Genomic DNA, 23,620 nt, shown 5'->3' with positions numbered 1-23,620 from the left:
CTAGAGCTAGTCCTTCTAGAATATAGAACTAGAGCTAGTCCTTCTAGAATTTAGAACTAGTCCTTCTAGAATTTAGAACTAGAGCTAGTCCTTCTAGAATATAGAACTAGAGCTAGTCCTTCTAGAATATAGAACTAGAGCTAGTCCTTCTAGAATTTAGAACTAGAGCTAGTCCTTCTAGAATTTAGAACTAGAGCTAGTCCTTCTAGAATTTAGAACTAGTCCTTCTAGAATTTAGAACTAGAGCTAGTCCTTCTAGAATTTAGAACTAGAGCTAGTCCTTCTAGAATTTAGAACTAGAGCTAGTCCTTCTAGAATTTAGAACTAGAGCTAGTCCTTCTAGAATTTAGAACTAGAGCTAGTCCTCAAGAACATAGTAAAGCAGTAAAAGGAAGAAAGTTTGAACTACAGATAATTTGACACTTGGGTCAAATTTTTCCCTATTCAGGTCAAGAAAATACTGATAAATTCCATACTTTAAAGAGCCTCCATCACAATCAACCTTTCTGCGCTTTTAATCATTTTCTGAAGCTTTTCTTTCATAAATCACACTGTTTAGGCTCAAACGGACCTGACCAATCACAGCTCTTTGCCGTCATACCGGTAAGTCTTATTTTATTGGTGCCATTTATTTTGTCCCAAAAGAACTGATTATATTGTTAGTTTCGACAAGTGGCTGCTGTCAAAGCTTTTCTTTTAGAAGAAAAGGTTTGGAGTCACATCCGTAGTTATCAGATTATAAACAGTTTCCACTGTTACTAGTTATTTAGACCCAGAGCTTTTCTGAACATCTTATGTCAATCTGAAACAACCCATTTCTCACAAAGTTAGCATTGCTAGGGTCATAATATGCTGGGAGAAACTGCAAATAATTTAAGATATAACTATATACTATTTTAGACTTTTAAGGTATTAAATTTGTAAATCTAAGCATTTAAGACCCTACGGGAGCCCTTTTAATGCAATATTTTATTGTGTATTTACATATAGGTGACTTTGAAAAGAGATAGATCGATTGATAGAGCAGTGGTTTGTGTGCAATTGTTTTAAATATCCCAGCAACTTCGAAGTACAAACATGACCCATCTTCAGGGACCCATCTTCAGCCGCCATCTGTGACGATACTGGATGGTTCTGCTTGTATCAGTTTGAACAAAAAGGCCCCCGCTTCCCTTTCCTTTAAATTCAAACTAATGTGGCAGAGATGGTGGAACAAAGAATTTAAGAAAAAAAAAAAAAAGACAGAGCAAACAGACCAAAATGAGATCAAGATTTTATTTTTCAAACAATCTGGTTTAAGACATAAATTCATTCAGCACAATCTTTTTAAAGTTTATAGGTGTATGTGATACAATCTGAAGTTAACCTCTCACAAGTAACACAGATGAGGGCACATTGGAAAAAAAAAAAAAAAAAAAACAGGATACTGACAAAAATGTATATTATGGTTCTATCAAAATCCTGATTAGGATTTTCCAATAGCATTCAAATAAGCCCCAGAATTCAATTATTTTTTTACCTGGACATGAAGTCAGGTTCTGACACTTCGTCTTAGGTTACCAGAAGGTGATTGTGTTTAGCCGACAGAAAGAAACTGCCGTTTCTCTTCCAGATAGAAGAAAATGTTTTAAACAAACAAGCCTATGTTTCTTCTGCCAAAAAGATGAACCGCACAGAGTTGAGATTAGTTGAGATATTGCTTATCAAACAAAGTCCTTTCAGGTTAATAAGTCATTCCGCTTCCCGGACCCGGCTCAGTTCTACCCGCCTCAGGTGATGCTCTAACATTTCAGGGGTAAAAACGATAAAACCTAAAAAGATGGAGTCCGGTTGTTTTATTGGTGCCTCAGGAAAACCCAACAGAACTTTTACTCGTTAAGGTGCTTTTTATGAAAACTGTTTAGGAAAAACCAGCTTATAATTGCAGACAATTAAAAGTTTGGATCTGGATGATCGGCAGGACAGATTAAGAATCTCATCATACTGAATGCATCAAAGTAAAGATTACAGCGTTTTAACATCTGATGTACAATTTGAGTAAAAAAAAAAGCAAATGCTTTAGTTTCCTTCATTTGTAAATTAAAATCACTTCCATCAAATAACTTCACTGACATAGTTCTTGAAACAAATAAAAATGTACAGAAGCCGCCATGAATAAGGTTAGCCTGGGGATTTATTTGAGGTGACGCCGACCAAATCAGACCTTTATAGACTTCAGTTTTTACAGAAATTATTCATCAGGCCTGGATTTAATTTGCTAGTTTTATGATTTATAAACCAATATATTTTTACAATTTTACACCTATTGTCCATTCTATGAAGACAACCCTCCCATTTTAAAGTCGTGGCGACTTTGTCAGAATGTAAAAGGCAAAAGTCCAGTTTCCTACCAGGTTTTCAGGCTGTTGTCTTCAGTGTTAAAGCAACACTATGCCACTTTTAGTCACCAGGGGGCGCTTGACTTCTAACTTTCAGGTTTTACTGTTTTGGAATCAGACTTTCTGATGCAGTTCAATGTAAAGACGAGGCCACATTCATTCCTCTAGATTAGAAAACTAAAAATATGTCTAATCAGGTCATATGTATTTGGTTGACCAACAATAACTGTTAGCTCAGTTAGCTAAGCTAACTAATGTCTAAGGTGAGCTCAGACTGCTGTAAAGTAGTGCCCATTCAGTGATCGTCTCCATCGTTATGCATCAAAGGCTGAATATTGACCTGAAAATCATTTAAAAGTTGTGCAGTGTTGGCTTTAACCAGTGCAAACAAACAAAAAATCCCATTACAGATTTTATTTGATTGAACTGGCCTCTAAAAAGTACATTTTAGAAAATATATTTCACACTAACATAAAAACATTTTTGTACTTAAAGTATTTAAAGCACTTATCCGAACTTCCTGACAGCTCATTAGCGACCTGAGGCCAATTAGCTGTATGTAAGGCGCTCTGAGCTGAACTGGTCTGTTCATACGATGCAGCAGCTAAAAACTTTCTGTATCATAACTTTTCTGTCTGATTTTATGCTGACAAACTCAATGACTGAGAACAAAGGGGGAGAACCTATTATGCTAAGTTATATAATGAAGTTGTGCTTTGAATAATAGTGTGGAACAGATTTCTGTACAAATGCAAACCTGTTTTATAGATGTACATTCACTTTTATTCCTTAATACTAATTTACAAATTTTATAAAATAAGCTTTTTAGAATATAACAAGCTACTCTGCCTACAAGGTTACACAATCAACGTCACTGAAGAATAAGCAGTCATTTGATCTGTGCTGCATGAATCTACACGTCCCACGCACACATACACACGCACACATACACACACATGCAGTTTCACTTGATGAGTGTGCAAAAACCAAGGGGTTTTCTCTATAAACACATGGCTATTCTCTAAGCTGGCTCCCAACGCGGGCGGATCTACAACACGTCACATTGGGTTTAAGGAACGCGTCATATCCCATTTGTTATTGCCACTTTCTGATTGCGTTTCATTTGGAGTTTATTTTTGGCGCCAAGAAGGCATCTCAGGTTAGGTTTACCTACAGTAGGGGATACACTGGATTATCTATTTTTATTAATTAAGTGCACTTAACTGGCACCGAATGTTAACCATGAAGCTTCCGTCTTTAGAGACGAGGGTCTGGGCTAAACTTTTCCTTTAGACTTCTCACTCTCCCTTCTCCAAGGCACTGCTTTAACTGTAAACATGATGGCAGACTGATTGAAAGAAAGAAAAAGTGCCAAAGCTCTCTTGTTTGTAGTAAATCTGCAGTGTAGCCATGGCACCCAAAAGATAGCTTCTCATTCAGAACGAAAGCATCGGGTTTAATGGTTTACATGCACACTGAAGGATGTGGCTTAGAAGGATATCCATTTGCAAAGCGAAGAGAAAGTGCTCTCCGTGTCATATTTATACATTTCTTCCTGTACAATAAATCCTCTATTTATATAATATTAATCTTAACTTTAACTCCAACACCTTCTGCTGTCTTTATAGCTTCCTCTCTAACAGTACATCTCAGCCTGAAGGCCAAGCTGCAGAGATTCCCACTGATTACTAATCAAGGTTCCTTCATAATATCCCAAAGGTTTTCATGCTGGTGCCGAAAAGAAGTGCCCCATTTATCCAGTCAGAGGATGGTTCGTAAAACCAGGGTGATACAACCTGCTGTAGACGTTGATCCAAACTCTGACAGCTCAGAATGCATTATTATTATTATCTTATATTTAGATGCAGAATTAAAAGCTATCTTAACCTTAGGAAAACATTAAGTTTGAAACAAGTCAGCTAACATGGTCTAAATTATAGAGAAATTTTGTTAAATTATTGCTGCAAAGAACAATCCAGACGTTGACTTTGAAAAGCTTCTGTAACAAAAAATAGGTTTTGGAATTACCTTTGCTGGTTTTTAGATTTATTTTAATATTTTATATCTGAATTTTTTTTTAATTCAAATTAAGTTTTAGGAATTGCATTAATTTCAATTTCCCTTTTACAGATTACATTTGCTTCACTTCTGTGGCGTAACTTTCCTTTATAATGAGGAAAGAAGATCCATTTCTGTTGGTCTGCATCGACGTTAGCTACACTTGCATTGGTCAAGAGCAGCAAAGTGAAGATAATGTGATCTGTGAAAACTCATTCTGAAAAGAACACACTTCTTAAAATGATCTAAAGCAGCGGTCCCCAACCACCGGGCCGCAGACCGGTACTGGTCCGTCGGTCATTTGGTACAAGGCCGCACAGAAAAAAAATTATTTTAAAAATAAACAAAACATTGGGGTATTATCTCCCCATTACATCAGTCGGTGCATCTGTGCCTCTTGACACAGGTTAATTCAGGTCAAGACTCATCCTATCTATAACATCCTATCTTTGTGAAGCGGGATTTTCTGCAGTTACAGCGACCAAAACAAAGCTACTGAGCAGACTGGACATCAGGAGCACACTTTGTGTGTCATTGTCCCGATTACGCCTAGATGGGACCAGTTTGTTTCAGGGAAACAAGCTCAGTGTTCCCACTAATTCAACATAATGGTGAGTTTTATTTTTATGCTGTTTATATTTAATTTTATGCCAGTCGTATCGTTTTATTTGATCATATTTACCCCACACTTTAAAGGCCGGTCCGTGAAAATATTATCTGACATATAACCGGTCCGTGGCGCAAAAAAGTTTGATCTAAAGATTAGAAATGTAAAAAAAAAAACATTGCGAAAAACTGAAAAAAAGATTTTTAAAAAATTAAATATGAAAAAAGGGGATTTTTTTTTTTTTCAAAAAAATACATTCTAAGAAAGCAGCAAAGTTATTCTCAAAACTCTTTTCTGATAATGATTGTTAAAAGTTTCATTTCTGGACTGCTTTTTTTATTTCATTTAATATTTGCTTTCAAAAATAGTGGGACAAACTTTACTCCATAACATTGCTTAGTGATGTATGGTAGTCCTTTTCTCTAAAGATTCTTTTAAGGTTCTGCTTTATTTGGCCTCTTTTTCCTCTGCCCCTCCAACACATCCTATGAACTTTGGCAGAATGTAAATACATATCATGTTTCATGGGTTACACCCATGTTTTCCAAAGTGCCTGATAAGCTGAAAAGAAACTGCTCAGATTTGAACTACTTCACAAAGAGCAGTTCGGCTGCTCACACAGATTCTCTCACACAGATTCACACAAACCAAACTGTTGTAGGACTAAAATACGATGCAGCAGAGTTGATCGCTGACGGCGGGTCGACCGCCCTCATTTCCTCTACCTCCGCTTCCTAACTCCGCATCGCGTACAAACTCTCCTCTTCAAAAACACTCCACAAAAAGTAGAATATATTGCAATACAATGGCATTAAAAGTACAGTGAAAATGAAGAAAACCAGTAGCCTAGTACTATTACAGAATCACTACATATAAATAGTAAGTTTGTAAACCTATGAAAGATGGATAGGAGTTAAAGGAAGATGGTTGTCTCTAAAAATCAGAAAAATAAATCAAAGCAGGACATTTTTCCCTTCCAATTTTGTTCGCACTAGAAAAAAAAAAAAGACTAAGTATGTTTATCGTTTATTTATTTTGAACCAAAATTTATTGATATATTTAAAAGATTCATGGCCTGATTGCTGTGACAAAAAACAGGGTTTACAAATATCAAGAGTACTTAAAGCCTCTAGACCTCGACTTGACTAATCTTCCAGGTCAATCTTTATACGTAGCAAGAACTCAGTGAACCGCTAAATATTAAGGAGGGTGAACAGCGGTTCATCGACTAGAAACAGATTCTAGCTCAAACCTTATTGACTTTGAAACACAGCTTTTGTAAATGATGCCCTCCTCAAACATAGGAATGTTAAACATACGTCACAATTAGAAAGAATCCAAACTAAAGACAGTAACTAAATCAAGCTAGGATATATATTCACAGTCCAGACTAATCAAGGATATTAAAATTTAAATCTCATCAGCGATTTTTTTCATGTTTATTCCAGGTAGAGTGTCGTAGGGGGTTTGAGAAAAAAACTGCATCTTAAGGAGTGTCGGCTGGAATGGATTTAGAGGTTGTTTTTTTGCTGTGTTGTTTTGTTTTATCTTGTTGCTGTGTGAGCTCTGGATGTCTTTGCTTTTTGTTTAGTTTTTTTGCAGTAGGAGTACATAAGTATGCAGGAGCTTTAGGGTAACAGTAGTGTTTGTAATTGTGTGCATGCTTTAGGGAGAATGTCGGATGCACTGGGCTCTCCGGACCCCTGCTGGGTTCTATGCACTGACCGCAGCAGTGGCCGCTTCACCAGTTCATGATGCAGTTTCTGTTCAGAGTCATGAAGTACACCTGGCTGCTGCCTCCTGAGCGCACCGAAGCGAAAAACACCTGATGAGCAGCACAGACACAAAGGGCATGATTAGCACTTACCATTGGGAATAACAGCTGACTTCTTTTCATACAACTAACCATGAAAATAAGCAAAAGTGCTGTTCAGGTGAGGCACTGGTTAGAATGGCTCAATACTGCAGGGACCATTAGCTAGATAACGTGATGTGAAGCTTTATTTGCAGCTAAATGTCTTTAAATGATTTGTACCTCCTGAACTCTAACATATACAAAATATTGACCCTTAAATTAAGCAATTAAAGAAGATGATCCATCAATGGAGTGTCTTTACCCTTAAAACAAGAAAACAGGATATTTTCCACTTACAATGAAATAAAATTGGTTATTTTTCTTTTTGTTAAATAATTTTAATCTCATTCGCCTGCTAAAATGTATTGAAAATAAGATTTGAGCAGGTGTTATAAAGGAAAGTTTATAAAGCATGATTCAGTGGCAAGACAGTTGAAAGTGCTGCACAAGTGGGAAAAAAAAGGAAAAGTACAATACATTAGCGTAGAGGTGACTAAAAGCAGTGAAAGAACTACAAAATCAAGTTTGTATAGGTTAAAGACCAAGGAAGATCAGTTTCCACCATAAAGACCTAAAAGGAGCTACAATAGAGACTTGGATCAGGAAAGGAATTGGAAACTGATCTTCACAGATATAAATCTATTGGAATCGAGACTGAGCTATAAAATTTTAACATGTAAAACAACATTAAAAGGAACCTAAACAACAATGTCTGGTTTACAGTCATGGCCTTTGTCTGAACGTACGTCCTACCTCTTAAATCCCTAAATCACTATATAGAGCAGGGACTATATAGTGGAATTCATCGTGAACTCTGGTAACTTACTATTTAGACTGGTGATCACTACTTTTCACTTCTGCTTGGTCATGTGACTCCGCCTCCCCACATGTTGCATGCACCATCCTTGTTCTTTCTTGGCCCCAAAACAAATCCCATGATGCTTTGCGAGGAGAGCTCTCCTCAGTAAGCACTCTGGGATATATCTGCTCATCTAGTGACCATGGATGATCACTACTTCTCAAGGTGCCTTGTAGGAAATTTTGAGTCTACTGTCACTACCTGATCCATAACATCAGCTCATTTGTGCAACCAGAAGCATTCAGGTCATCCTCGATTTGATTTTATAAAAAAAAAAAAAACTAAATTATGTTTTTTTTCCTCCCCAAAAATAGTAACTGTACAAAACACAATATGTCAAGTTAAATCGGGGCAAAACAGAAAGGAAACGCGGATTCTTACAGAAAGGTGAAACTGTTCGCCAGAAGCGGCGGAACAGCGCGGGTCAGGAGGACCATAAAACGCTACGCTCATCTCCTGCGCTGCCAAGTAAAACAACAGACTGACGTAAGTGGCTGGAGTCATCTGTACAAGAAGCCTATGCAGACTGGGAGACTATTACAAGCAGGCAGAGTGGCAGCCGGTAAGACATTATCTACTCAATGAAGGTTGGTGTTTGGTTTATAAGTTATTTAAAATAATTGCAATGTCCTCTGATTTGTAAAATAATGTATTGATTAATTGATTTATTGTGGAATGTGATGGGTCCTTTTCATATGCAGTAGAGATTTGGAGGTAGTTTGTATAAGTTTATTGTTGGACATTTTATAGAATTAAACAAAACAAATACTTTTATGATGGAATCATGATATTAACATTAAACCTAAAACAACTAAAATGCAGATAAACATGATTGAATTATATGTTGCCGGACTACTCTGAGCATGTTTAACAGAGAAAATGGAAAAGTATCAAAATTGTCTCAGCAAAATAATTTTTAAAGATGTGTATTAGCGTTCTTTAGTGAGTTAAGGATAGAAATAGGTAATTTTAGTACCGTACTTACATTATTTATGGAAACCTGGATGTATATCTGGTTGCACAACTGAGTTGACAGGAAGGATTGGGCTTCCGGGACGGATCGGGTAGTGACAGTCCACTACTTTTTCATCGGCTGGACATTCAGACACTCATAAACTGAGTAACCACTATATAGTGCTCTATGTCGGGGTGGATGTTTGGACACAGCATTTGTTTCCCTTTTACCTTGTCATTTCTTTCGCAAAGGAACTTCAGTCTCTGAGCTCTCTTGTGCATGAAGACCCCGTCCAGGTGGCCAGTCTCCACAGATCGGATCTCTATGGCCTTTTCCCCCCAGCCCATAATCTGGTTCGAGCAGATATGAGCTGCAAAGGATAGAGACAAATTAGCAATCAGACTGCAATTAGTTATAAAGAGGGTTGGATTTGAGGCGTACCAACAGATGTGGGCATCTCCCCCCACTGCAGGACCACGTCCTTTATTATACGTCCATAGGTGTTGACATAAACCCCTTCGTCCTCGTAGCAAAGCAGCATCTCCATGCCGTCAGAGTTGGGGAGGAACACGATCGCGTGCGGGGTCACTTGGCTCTGGATCTGTTTGGAAATGAACCACCAAGTTATGAGCTGTCAGGAGGTCTCACAACAAGAAGTAAGGCTTCACAACTAACATGAACAGGGATGTAAATATCATAGTTGTTTCCAGAGTCCACGTCGATAGCGTGAAACCCAGCGCAGGAACCGTAGATGACCTTCAACCTCTGGCCTTCTTCTACTGTCAGGTCGACCAGCACGGGCCTATGTGGCAGGTCTGCAAAAGACTGGTTTAAAGGGTATTTGGGAAGCACAAAGAAAATTAGGAGGAAACATTAAAAAAAGAACACCTTCCCTGACTGAATGATCTTCAGAATTTGATCTCATGGGAACACAGAGCCCTACCTTGAAAGCCATGAATTTATGATAAGGTTTGGGTGCCCAAGCATAAACCTCCACCGCGTTCTTTAAAGCAATCACCAGGAACTTTATCCTCTCGTATTTCACTAGGCAGAACAACAGTAAGGCCCACTGGGATTAGACAATCAATCACTAATTCACCATGCTACACGTAATCCCCGTCATCTCTAAGGGGAAGTTAAAGATGGCCGACAACCTTCTGAAACTCACCCACTTTGTAGTGAACACAGCCCTCCATTTCCCCCACAGTGGTCCAACCTTGCTTCTTTTCCACCTCCGGGTCGTTGTGGAGGATCTTATTCCTCAGCCATGCCAGGTAGTACACACGTACCTTGTTCTTCTTACCTTCAAAACAAACAAGAACCTTATCAAAGCGCTATTAAATGTGATTGGAACATGGAAGAGAACATCTGTTAAAAGTCCGTATTTAAAAGTTGGAAATGTGGAAAGCTACTGTAAGCAAAGCAGACATATTTTTATTTATTTATTTATTTATTTTTTTTGGAATGCACATTTTGCCAGCATTAAAATCGTGCTGCTCTCTGCATGTCCTCAGATGGCGTGTACCATCACTAGCCGACATTGGGGCTGGGCGATATGAAAAAAATCTGATATCACAATATAGTTAGCTATAATCACGATATATATCATACGTTTAAATTACGTTCAAAAACAATAGAGTGCATAAAAGCTACACTGATATCCATATTTAAACTTTTGGTTTCAAATTTTAATCTTTTAGTTTAACCAGCTCAAAACCTTTCTGCCATATGATGTCTATGGGTGTCAGTATTAGACCTTTAACAAGATCCAAGCAACTAAACAGGGAGGGAAAAGAAAAAAAAAAGAAAAAAACACCCCACACAATACTAAATAATCTGCTAAATAAAAAAAGGGATATTTTGTGCATGATTAAAAAAATGCAGAATGAAAAAAATAATTTGACCTCAAATTACAAAAACAAAAGTGGAACTACTGTCCAAAAAGAAGAGAATCACCAAACTGATAGCATTGATCTTTACCTGCTGGGAATTTTAAAGAAGCACAAAAAGTTTTAAATTTGACAACATTGTCAAGTTTAGAAAACGGCTGCAAAACCTCTGAAAATGACCACATCAAATCACAGGTATTAGAGCATTTCAAAAACATTTAATTAACGTAATAAATAGCGTCTGTGATTTGCCTCCATCTCTTCCTTTTTCTCTCCTACGGGATCACTTTTTCAAACGACGAGGCCAACGTCATCGGCTTCACAGCTGATTTATTTAACCTTTTAAACTGGTGTGCAGGGAGAAACTGGCGTGGAGTTTATAACATTCATTTTGCATCAGATTACTTTTTAGGTGTTGGAATAAATTTGTACTGCTACCTTTTGCAGCAATGGTTTTGCAGCCCGTCTTAAAAATGCGTGAAATCCAAACCACTGCCATATTATTGCTCAGCTGAAACACCTGTCAACCAAATTTCATTTGCCAGTTGCTGTGGTGTGTATGCCGTGCAGAAGTGTTCAGGAAAAGTAAAACTCTCAGTAAAAGAGAAGCAGACGGGTTAATTTTGTCATATGAATTTGTACTCTATGGTTGCAATAGTCATTTTCACGACTGTGTGAGGGGAAACTTAAGATACATCGAGTTATATGATATATCACCCATCATTAGCCGACATGACAAAGTTATTACATCTTGCTTAATTGCAACTCATTCTATTAAATCTTGCTCCATTACTGATTGTCAGTCTGCGTTAGCCATCCTTCTCTACTTCCTCTGCATAGCACGTTACACTTTGCACCGCTTGGTTAATTAATTTGACGCCAACTGAAAGATCACAGAACTTACATTAAAATGCAAGGCAGTGAAAACAAAGCCCAGACAAACTGCGGGCAGTTTTAACATAATGAAGCACAATGTTACCGAAGGCCTTAATGAGACCTCTGATCAGCAAACATTGAGGTAAAGGCAGCAGGAACTTTTCTTTCCATATCAGGTCAGTAAAGTTAGTTTAAGGCAGCAACAGACAAATCAATGTTAAAGCCACACTTTCCATAATTATGGACGCAGTTATGCTAGCTGGGACTGAACTCATGACCAATGCTTTTCAGTTATAAAAGCAGATGAGTGAATATAGTATATAAATGTAATATAATGCAAGAAAATTATGCATATTTTTAAAATCATGTATATAATCAGAATGAGTTTTAACATTTAAAATTTTAAAAAAACATGCTGAATGCTTTCGATGCAGTTTATCACCACACGTGTTTATGATTAATGAGGCAATGCGAGCTTGTTCAAAGCCAAGCAAACAGTGTTATGACAAAAACGGGAGAAGTTTTTGTTAATTCTTTTAACTTTAAGCCACACTTTGCCACATCACAAACCCAATCTGTGGATTCTTCTTGGCTGATAACAGGAAGCTTCTATTTCTGGTCAGCCGATTGGCCACAAAAACTAGGAATCAAAAACAAAAAAAACAAAAAGGACTAAATGGTTAGAACTGGTTCTGATAGATTAACTATTCTTGATGCTAAACCCTTTACAGGACCCAGTCAGAGACAAACCTGACAGTATCAAGTTACATAGGTAGGTTTTTGAACAGGGCAGCCTACATGGAGGCTTGATATGCAAGTGCTGAATATAAACCTGAAAAAAGGTAAAAGGCGATGTAGTCTTGCTTTAAATAAATGTGCAAATAAATGAATAATCCAAGTATAAAACAATTTGCAAATATTTTAAGTGTGTCTTATGCATTTAGTGTTTTAAGTCAAAATAACTATCTACAGCACATAAATGACACAAACACTAGTCTTTAGTACGGATACCAAGCCAGATTAGTATTGTATCCGAATGCAGTGTTTAGAAAAACATTGAACTCCTAAAAGAATGGATATTTTTAATTAGCAAATTCCTTACATAGTTCTGCACCAAGTCAGAGGAGGTAAAAGTTTTTTCTAAAACATTTTTGCATAGGAGTTGTTGTAATTCTGAACCAGATTAGCTTTTTTTTAAAACACAACCTGGAATCTGCTGCTGCATTACCACTTTGAACAGTTCTACTAATGCCTAAGTGTATAAATTAATTAACTTTCTTCCCAGATATAGTTTCAGACATCAGAAAACAATAAAAAGGAAAATTTTAAAAAGGAAACTCACAACGAACACCCTCTCTTCAGTGTGTACGCAACACCCACAACATGTATCCATATATCCAATGCAGATCAATGGAAAAATGTACAAAACTAACAAGAAGCCCCAGGTCAGATGTGGCTACTATGTATCTTGCCACCATCAGTGTGTGCATGAATAGGTGAATGACTAAATGTAGTGTAAGGCACTTTGGTCAAGTCTCCTGACTTGAAAAAGCGCTATACAAGTACAGGCCTTTTATCATTTACCTCAGATAGTAGGAAAAAAAAAACTGCCTGAACAGGGGTCTGAAGAATTAAAAAATGCGTTTCCCTCTTCAGCATCTTATAAAAACATTAAAAGAACAATAATCTCCCCGTTCCAGGTTATTTTCTAATTACCAGGTACTGGTGCGTTTTAGTATTCTTTTTTTGAATTTCCATAAAAAAAAAAAAAACGCAATTTTTGCTCTAAACGATAATGGAACACAATTCACTGCATATTTTCTCTGCAAGTAAAGGAAAGCTGATGCTAACATTTTGGCCAATGATCTCTAAATGTCCATAGGGCTTTATATTGACAACTCACTTGGTCATTTGTTGCAATCTTGGTTTCGTGTCAAAAACCGTCTTTTTGGCGCCCTCATCAGATTTGATTAGTCTACTGTGTCCGATTCTATTGGTTCCAATATAGTGATGTCACCTAGAAAAATGGAACTTAGTATTTAGAGACGGTTTTATACCTCACAGCAGCAGAGCTACTATCATTACTAAGTGGAGTTGGAACAGGAAGCTTTGGGATTTTGCTGTTGATTTTCAGGTTAGCAATTTATTAGCTTAAGTATAACTAGCATTTATTAACTAAACCGAACTATGCCCCACCCTAACACCTTTCCTATGCGTTTGGTACACCAGGCACCGTCTGATTCACAAGACAAGATTTTAAAACTGTCAGGTTTTTTGTTTTTAACTCAGACCCATGACAATAAAATCTGAGATAAAAACAGGCGTGGTACCACTGCATGGTGAGCACAGCAGAACACACAGGAATTTCATGCAAGAATTTCTGACTTAAGATTGAAAATCTTCCAAAGTCTCAAGGTAAGAGTGAACAAACATGGCCAATGAGCAAGGAGCAGTGGAGAGTGGAGCGGAAATCAGCACATTTATCTTGTCCTTCACCGGCAGCTGAAGATGATTAAAAGCTATTGTACCCGATATGGTGATGAGCAGGTTGAGCCCCTCCAGAACATCCATCTGCTGGAACCTCCGGGAGTTAATGAGTGGGTAAACTTTTCCTTGACCACTACGGTCCAGCAGCTTCAAGCCATTCTCCGTGCCCACCAACAGATTCACACCTGCAGAAAAATACATCCACCTCTAAATAACCGAGATCTTGTGAGGAAGTATTCTAATACGGCTTCCGGTAGCCTAAAAATAACAGCAAGGATTCTTTGGGGGTTTTCAACCAAAACAACTATTCCATTAAACACATCTGGTTGACTAGCTTTATTATGTAAACAGACAATTCTTTTCATTCTCACCCCACAGCGCAGCACACAGGATCTCAGAGTTGAAGCGCTTCTTGTACTTGCGGATCTCAGGCGTGTCATTCGGGGGGCGTGTGTTGGTGGGGTTCACATTCACCATGGATCCTTTCCGCACTTCCATCTTCAGCTGCTCAAATCTAGAGCCTGAAGAACAAGGAATCAATATTATCATTGAGCCCCTATAGACAGGTGAAGGTAACATATCAGCAGCAGCCTAAATATAGCCAACGTGGTTTATGTAGAATGCAAATCTTGGTCTTCACATGTGCCTCTGGTAAAAAGTTATTTGGAACGTTAACTAAACATGATCCATATAGAATTATGCTGATAAACTCAGTAAATTTAAAACAGTTTGGTTGTTCAGTAAAAAACAAATACAGGCATATTGGTGTATTTTACAAACAAAATATAAGAAATTCCAACATCTGACCTAAACTCATAAAGTCATGTCTGATTCAACAGGAGATTAAGGAACAGAGATTAGTAGAGTTATTAATAAATATAATTTAAGCATAATTGCAGAAAATGACAACTGAATGCATTTATTTACATTATGCAAAACTAAAATTCTATAAAAATTAAATATTTAATTCATATTTTTAATTTCATACCATAAAACAAGATACATTTATTAAACATGGACACACGTCAAAGGATTATACAGTTAAGTGATTTTTTTGTGTTGTTTTTTTGAACCAAATTTGAAACTCAGTGATTTGGAAACAACAATGGCTGTAAAAATTTATATTTCTAACACCAATCCCTTATTCCAGGAACTTGTAGCAACTCATGGGAAATTTCAGGAAACTGTAACTTTAAGGGGTCAACGTGTGTGTTTTCAAACATCATATCCATAAATCAAACAATACACCTGGAAGTTATGTGATGTTTGTATAAAGACTTCAGGTTGAATGCAGCTGCCAACAGCTGCAGCCATCATGTTAGGCACAGATCCATTAAATACTTGCAGACTTTGACCAGAACCTTCTTGAGTAGCTTGTTTTTACACTGAATTAAAAGGTTTCGGAAACAAAAAAACTATAAATTAATTCAATGTGGCGCCTATCTAAAACAGATTCATATTTACTCTGAGCAGACGTTTGAGGCCATTTGAAAGCTTCTGACTCACCGCTGATTGACACGTTATCCCCTGTACCACCTGGTGACTGGTACATGCCAAGATCCACAAAGGTGGTGAAGGAAGACTTGCCCGAGGCTTTCACCAAACCCCTGGACTGATACTGGTGAAGCGGAAGGAGTGCAGTATGTTATGGTGAAGTCGATAGAAAATTGATTTTGAACAAAAATTTAGAAAATAAACTCATATGGCACGTTACCAATACACAAATCATAACGGGAACAGAGAAAACTAATGGTGCTTATTGCACATTTCAAGGCTGAAAGGACGACCGACATAGCAGACATAAAAATAACCCTGGAATCAAGGCCTGATATACTTAGAAGCAGTGAAACTTGCATCATAAACAGAGTCCTTTCCTGGAGAGGAGTGAGAGGCTGAATCCGTGGGAGAATGTGACGGCTGCACCACATCTGGTAAGTTCGTGTATCCATTATGGCTCCTCTTCTCTGGGGTCTTCCAGGTAAAACAAACACACACAACTCATTATGTAATGATGACGCCACAGATTTAAATCTGGGCTGCAACCTCATAAAACATTATCAACCGGGGGGGAAAAAATTAACTACTTAAAAATCCCTAAGGACCCCCAAAAAAAGAATAGAAATGCCTTTACAATTTGAGACTATTCTAAAGGTTTCTATAAAGTTTTCATCTGACAGTCTAAACATTTTATTTTGACCAACCAGGACTTCTAGCTGTCAGACTAAACATGAAAGGAAACATCTCAGTTTTATTGAGTAACATTAAAGAAATATTTTCTGAAGCAACAGGATCTAAAGAGACCAACTGAAAATGAGCTCTGAGACTTAAACATGCAAATTAGATGAAGATTAACTGATGGTGATGAAGTATCTTAAAGCTCAGGTTAACCTTTGAGGAAAGTGTTTTACTTAACGACATAAATCCTGAATATTGAATATTCTGTAGCATTAAAGAGGGAAAAGATATCTACGTCCCAATCTGCAGTACAAGTTACATTTATAGCAGAATGTTTACTTTCTCCAGATCTCTGAGGTGAATTTTATTCATTTACAGTTAACAAAAAACTAAATTTCGTGACCAAAGACAGTCACTTATTTGTTTTCTCCAATTTTATTTGATTTTTTTGTTTTGTTTTCATTCTTTTACACAATTAAAAAAGATTTTAAAGTTCCGATATTTTTTTCAAATTTCTTTTTCAAATTGGGTTTCATGAATTACATTCTTCTCAAATTGGGTTTGACAGATTACATTTTTGTCCCTCCAACCAATTACAAATTGCTTCTCTTTATGCACAGATTAATTAATAGAAATATATGATTAATTAATGAATTTGTAAAATTTGGGGGGAAAAAAAGATTAAAAGAAACTGAAAACATAGATGTATTTTTTTTTAAAGCAAGCATTTTAAAAAGAAAATGATCTTTTAAAAATCTGAGACAACAGCAAATTTAATCTTAAAACATTTGTCAAAGTTTCATTTATGGGTTGAATTATTTATTTCAAATTTCCATTTACATAACCTATTTTCTGCCTTAATTAATACAAAACATCTCCTCCATGCAGACCAAGTAAAGAAGACAGACAAAGACACTGGCAGAGGGGGTTTAACAAGGAGTAAAAAGCAGGGGTTCTGGAAACAGTGCTGCTACACAGATTGGTGAATTTAAATAAAGTAAATACCAAATCTAACTAGAAAATTTCTAAAGAAATTTTGAGGGGGGCCACCTACTGCCCGTCTGGGTAACTGGGCCAATACGGCCCTGGCAAGTGACATTGGGGCTCCCCAGACCAACTGCTTACGCCTTTGAGGGCTGCTGAGGGAAGGAAAGAGGGCTAGGTCATGGGCAAAGAGAGCTGTGTGCCACTTGTGCTGAAATCTGGGAAATAGACGTGCACAGCATATGATGCACAAGGGTAATATGGGTTGTCCATATTGAACCGCAGTGGGTAAAGCGCAGTTGGCGGGCTCCGCCCGCCTGCTAGGAGCCCTTGCAGCGATGAAAAAAATCACCAATGGCGGGCTCCGCCCGCCTGCTAAGAGCCATTGCAGTGATGAAATCACCATTGGCGGGCTCCGCCCGCATGCTAAGAGCCATTGCAGTGATGAAATTACAAATGGCTATGAGCAATATGCCAGAATGTATGAGTGTGTATAAGGAAGAGGCTTTTATTCTGTAGAGTCCCTGTAGTGTTATTTTGAAAGTCTATCATGGATGTGCATCAAAAGATGGGTCATGCCCAGCAGTGATATAGAATCCATTTCCAAATGTTAAATCACTGGTTTTCCATGTTATTAGGTGAATAGCTGCTGTATTACAGAGTAAATGGGAGACTTTTATTGTGAAATTTGCTCTGGGGTGTGTTTTGAAAAGGTCACTAGAGTCTAATAAAAACAACCTGGAAGAGTTTGGGTCATAATGTTGAGCCATTTGCATCAATTATTGCATTAGTATAATCTAGAGGCTTTTATTTTGTAGGGTCCCTGGAGTCTTATTTTGAAAGTCCAACAGAGTTGTGTTTAGAGAAAATGTTCAGACCCAGCAATGATAGTTGATGACTTTCCAATCGTTAAATCACTCTTTTTTCCATGTTATTAGGGCAGTAGATGAAGATGAAATGGGAGGCTTTTATTTTGAAATTTGCCATAGGGTGTGTTTTAAACAGTCTCCTAGAGTCTATTCTCTAAAATGGGGTTGAGTTTGGGTCATAATGTTGAGCCATATAGGGCAATAAATATATGTAAAAAATATAGAGGCTTTTATTTTGTAGGGTCCCTGGAGTCTTATTTTGAAAGTCTATCAGTGTTGAGTGGCAAGGGAAGTGTCATGGACAGCAGTCATATAGTATCCATTTCCCAATGTTAAATCAGTGCTTTCACCCTCCATTAGATTAATATGTGCTGTTTAAAACAGCAGAGGTAAAATCTGTTTGAAGCACGGTTACCTTGACAACGCTTAACGAGCCTGTCAGTGACAGAGAGAAAAGCGCAGCACTATCGTTCCTTAGCTCTCAGGCTTTTTTGAATGGGAGCAACAGCTCCGAACAAACGACTGCTTAGCAAAAACCGTATGAGTTATTCAAAAAATTTCTTCACCGTGAGCATCAGCAATCCTTCGACTCCAACTATGCCAACTTTGGTGTATGTGTGTCATTCAGAACAATATTTATGACGAGTTTAAAACACATAATGTCATTCGTTTTTCTCCCCACTGCTGCTCCAAAACCAATGGAAAAATGCTCTGATTTTCATCGACTTTAGGTCGGTCTGGAGGGTTTTTAAGGAAAAGTATTAATCCTACCGTAATTCCGAAGACATTGTGTGAGTCCAGAGGTTTCAGCCTACAAACTGACCAAAAATGGTGACTGTAGCTCCAAATATGTGGCCGTGAGGCAAGAACAAAATGTTTTATCTTAAAAAAACGACAGCCTGCTTCACTGCAGCAGGCTGCTGCAGAAGCTAACTGTCAGCTAGCTTCCAGGTGCTTACCCTCCAAACAAACGACTGCTGAGCAAAAACCGTAAAAGGTATTTGAAAAATTCTTTCAGTGAAAGCAACATCTATCCTTTGTCTCAGACTGGGGTAACTTTCATGTCTGTAGGTCTTTCACAACCCAAAACGAAGCACAAACAAAATGGCTGATCCCACCTGCTCCTCCCTTTGTTTTAACTGCAGCACTCACTCTCACTCACCTTTAAGCTGCTAAAGCACCCCTCCGAACAAACGACTGCTGAGTAAAAACCATAAATGATATCTGAAAAATTATTTTTATCTAAGCGACAGCTATATCTTGTCTTCAATTGGAGTAACTTTCATGGCTGTAGGTCATCTACAACCTGAATGGGAAGAGAAAGAAAAAGAAAAAACGTTTCCTCACACCTGAGCTTCTAATTGAGCTAGCTGCAGCAGCTCACTGTCACCCAGCTTTCTGGTGCTTAAAATGTCCTCCGAACAAACGACTGCTGAGCAAAAACCGTATGAGTTATTCAAAAAATTCTTTCACCGTGAGCGTCAGCCATCCTTCGACTCCAACTATGCCAACTTTGGTGTATGTGTGTCTTTCAGAACAATATTTATGACGAGTTGAAAACACATAATGTCATTCGTTTTTCTCCCCTCTGCTGCTCCAAAACCAATGAAAAACGGCTCTGATTTTGATCGACTTTAGGTCGGTCTGGAGGGTTTTTAAGGAAAAGTATTAATCCTACCGTAATTCCGAAGACATTGTGTGGGTCCAGAGATTTCAGTCTACAAACTGACCAAAAATGGTGACTCTAGCTATAAATATGTGGCCGTGAGGGCGAGTTTAAAATGTTTTTTGGTCTTAAAAAAACGGCTGCCTCACACTCTAGCTTTTCAGTCTCTCCACTCTAGAAGGCTGGATTTTGCTAAAACTTTGTGGCGCTTGAGGTCTGATTATACAAAAACCGTAGCAGTTATCAACATGCCGTCTTCAGTTTTAAATAGACGAAGGATTTATCTACAAACTGAGCTTTAAACTGTTTTTCTACGTGAATGTATGCCGACACAGTGAAGTGCTGTTTTTTATGCTTTTTTTTCCTCTCCCCATTCATTTCCTATGGGAATTTTTTGCGACGTTTTCGCTAATAATTCGCAAACCTTCGGACTAATGAGAAAGTTTTATACAAGCACGCATCGCCCCATTGGTCCCGACGCGTGTGCCAACTTTGGGCCCGATCCGACGAATGGTGCGTGACTAGTTACGCGCCGAAGTTTTTGGTGGCGAGGAGAACTATAAGCTATAATAAAAACTAGAAAATTTCTAAAGAAATTTTGAGGGGGGCCACCTACTGCCCGTCTGGGTAACTGGGCCAATACGGCCCTGGCAAGTGACATTGGGGCTCCCCAGACCAACTGCTTACGCCTTTGAGGGCTGCTGAGGGAAGGAAAGAGGGCTAGGTCATGGGCAAAGAGAGCTGTGTGCCACTTGTGCTGAAATCTGGGAAATAGACATGCACAGCATATGATGCACAAGGGTAATATGGGTTGTCCATATTGAACCGCAGTGGGTAAAGCGCAGTTGGCGGGCTCTGCCCGCCTGCTAAGAGCCATTGCAGTGATGAAATCACCATTGGCGGGCTTCGCCCGCCTTCTAAGAGCCATTGCAGTGATGAAATCACCAATGGCGGGCTCCGCCCGCATGCTCAGAGCCATTGCAGTGATGAAATTACAAATGGCTATGAGCAATATGCCAGAATGTATGAGTGTGTATAAGGAAGAGGCTTTTATTCTGTAGAGTCCCTGTAGTGTTATTTTGAAAGTCTATCATGGATGTGCATCAAAAGATGGGTCATGCCCAGCAGTGATATAGAATCCATTTCCAAATGTTAAATCACTGGTTTTCCATGTTATTAGGTGAATAGCTGCTGTATTACAGAGTAAATGGGAGACTTTTATTGTGAAATTTGCTCTGGGGTGTGTTTTGAAAAGGTCACTAGAGTCTAATAAAAACAACCTGGAAATGTTTGGGTCATAATGTTGAGCCATTTGCATCAATTACTGCATTAGTATAATCTAGAGGCTTTTATTTTGTAGGGTCCCTGGAGTCTTATTTTGAAAGTCCAACAGAGTTGTGTTTAGAGAAAATGTTCAGACCCAGCAATGATAGTTGATGACTTTCCAATCGTTAAATCACTCTTTTTTCCATGTTATTAGGGCAGTAGATGAAGATGAAATGGGAGGCTTTTATTTTGAAATTTGCCATAGGGTGTGTTTTAAACAGTCTCCTAGAGTCTATTCTCTAAAATGGGGTTGAGTTTGGGTCATAATGTTGAGCCATATAGGGCAATAAATATATGTAAAAAATATAGAGGCTTTTATTTTGAAAGGGTCCCTGGAGTCTTATTTTGAAAGTCTATCAGTGTTGAGTGGCAAGGGAAGTGTCATGGACAGCAGTCATATAGTATCCATTTCCCAATGTTAAATCTGTGCTTTCACCCTCCATTAGATTAATATGTGCTGTTTAAAACAGCAGAGGTAAAATCTGTTTGAAGCACGGTTACCTTGACAACGCTTAACGAGCCTGTCAGTGACAGAGAGAAAAGCGCAGCACTATCGTTCCTTAGCTCTCAGGCTTTTTTGAATGGGAGGAACAGCTCCGAACAAACGACTGCTGAGCAAAAACCGTAAAAGGTATTTGAAAAATTCTTTCAGTGAAAGCAACATCTATCCTTTGTCTCAGACTGGGGTAACCTTCATGTCTGTAGGTCTTTCACAACCCAAAACGAAGCACAAACAAAATGGCTGATCCCACCTGCTCCTCCCTTTGTTTTAACTGCAGCAGCTCCTCTCACTCACCTTTAAGCTGCTAAAGCACCCCTCCGAACAAACGACTGCTGAGTAAAAACCGTAAAAGGTATCTGAAAAATTATTTTTATCTAAGCAACAGCTATATCTTGTCTTCAATTGGAGTAACTTTCATGGCTGTAGGTCATCTACAACCTGAATGGGAAGAGAAAGAAAAAGACAAAACGTTTTCTCACACCTGATCTTCTAATTGAGCTAGCTGCAGCAGATCCCTCTCACCTAGCTTTCTGGTGCTTAAAATGTCCTCCGAACAAACGACTGCTGAGCAAAAACCGTATGAGTTATTGAAAAAAAATTTTCACCGTGAGCGTCAGCCATCCTTTGACTCCAACTATGCCAACTTTGGTGTATGTGTGTCTTTCAGAACAATATTTATGACGAGTTTAAAACACATACTGTCAATCGTTTTTCTCCTCTCTTCAGCTCCAAAACCAATGAAAAACGGCTCTGATTTTGATCGACTTTAGGTCGGTCTGGAGGGTTTTTAAGGAAAAGTATTAATCCTACCGTAATTCCGAAGACATTGTGTGGGTCCAGAGATTTCAGTCTACAAACTGACCAAAAATGGTGACTCTAGCTATAAATATGTGGCCGTGAGGGCGAGTTTAAAATGTTTTTTGGTCTTAAAAAAACGGCTGCCTCACACTCTAAATTTTCAGTTGCTCCACTCTAGCAGGCAGGATTTTGCTAAAACTTTGTGGCGCTTGAGGTCTGATTATACAAAAACCGTAGCAGTTATCAACATACCGTCTTCAGTTTTAAATAGACGAAGGATTTATCTACAAACTGAGCTTTAAACTGTTTTTCTAGGTGAATGTATGGTGACACAGTGAAGTGCTGTTTTTTATGCTTTTTTTTGCTCTCCCCATTCATTTCCTATGGGATTTTTTTTGCGACGTTTTCGCTAATAATTCGCAAACCTTCGGACTAATGAGAAAGTTATATACAAGCACACATCACCCCATTGGTCCCGACGCGTGTGCCAACTTTGGGCCCGATCCGCCAAACCGTGCGGGACTAGTTAGGTGCCGAAGTTTTGGTGGCGAGGAGAACTATAAGCTAGTATAATACGCGGAATAAATATGTGAGATAGTAGTAGGTGGGCCATGCCTTCGGCATGTGGCCCCCCTAACTAGAAAATTTCTAAAGAAATTTTGAGGGGGGCCACCTACTGCCCGTCTGGGTAACTGGGCCAATACGGCCCTGGCAAGTGACGTTGGGGCTCCCCAGACCAACTGCTTACGCCTTTGAGGGCTGCTGAGGGAAGGAAAGAGGGCTAGGTCATGGGCAAAGAGAGCTGTGTGCCACTTGTGCTGAAATCTGGGAAATAGACGTGCACAGCATATGATGCACAAGGGTAATATGGGTTGTCCATATTGAACCGCAGTGGGTAAAGCGCAGTTGGCGGGCTCCGCCCGCCTGCTAGGAGCCCTTGCAGCGATGAAAAAAATCACCAATGGCGGGCTCCGCCCGCCTGCTAAGAGCCATTGCAGTGATGAAATCACCATTGGCGGGCTTCGCCCGCCTTCTAAGAGCCATTGCAGTGATGAAATCACCAATGGCGGGCTCCGCCCGCATGCTCAGAGCCATTGCAGTGATGAAATTACAAATGGCTATGAGCAATATGCCAGAATGTATGAGTGTGTATAAGGAAGAGGCTTTTATTCTGTAGAGTCCCTGTAGTCTTATTTTGAAAGTCTATCATGGATGTGCATCAAAAGATGGGTCATGCCCAGCAGTGATATAGAATCCATTTCCAAATGTTAAATCACTGGTTTTCCATGTTATTAGGTGAATAGCTGCTGTATTACAGAGTAAATGGGAGACTTTT

The 23,620-nt window shown here is 38.6% G+C and overlaps 1 protein-coding gene across 1 annotated transcript; it reads right to left on the bottom strand.

Annotated features, from left to right (window-relative positions):
- Positions 1-6,072: 6,072 nt before the first annotated feature.
- LOC119779176 (misshapen-like kinase 1) lies at positions 6,073-15,958 on the bottom strand. Its single transcript, XM_038278738.1, has 10 exons — positions 15,819-15,958; positions 15,471-15,582; positions 14,336-14,485; positions 14,006-14,149; positions 9,881-10,015; positions 9,656-9,756; positions 9,388-9,537; positions 9,154-9,313; positions 8,943-9,082; positions 6,073-6,868 (listed from the first exon to the last, which is right to left on the bottom strand). The coding sequence occupies exons 2-10, from the start codon at positions 15,514-15,516 to the stop codon at positions 6,785-6,787; spliced, it is 1,110 nt and encodes a 369-aa protein (XP_038134666.1). The 5' UTR covers positions 15,517-15,582; positions 15,819-15,958; the 3' UTR covers positions 6,073-6,784.
- Between the last annotated feature and the right edge of the window lie 7,662 nt (positions 15,959-23,620).

The sequence above is a fragment of the Cyprinodon tularosa genome, unplaced genomic scaffold, assembly GCF_016077235.1.
Source record: "Cyprinodon tularosa strain WSP-4 unplaced genomic scaffold, ASM1607723v1 ctg1017, whole genome shotgun sequence".
NCBI lineage: Eukaryota > Metazoa > Chordata > Actinopteri > Cyprinodontiformes > Cyprinodontidae > Cyprinodon > Cyprinodon tularosa.
Note: the sequence above shows the minus strand (reverse complement) of the source record. Positions and strands in the feature narration are given on the sequence as shown.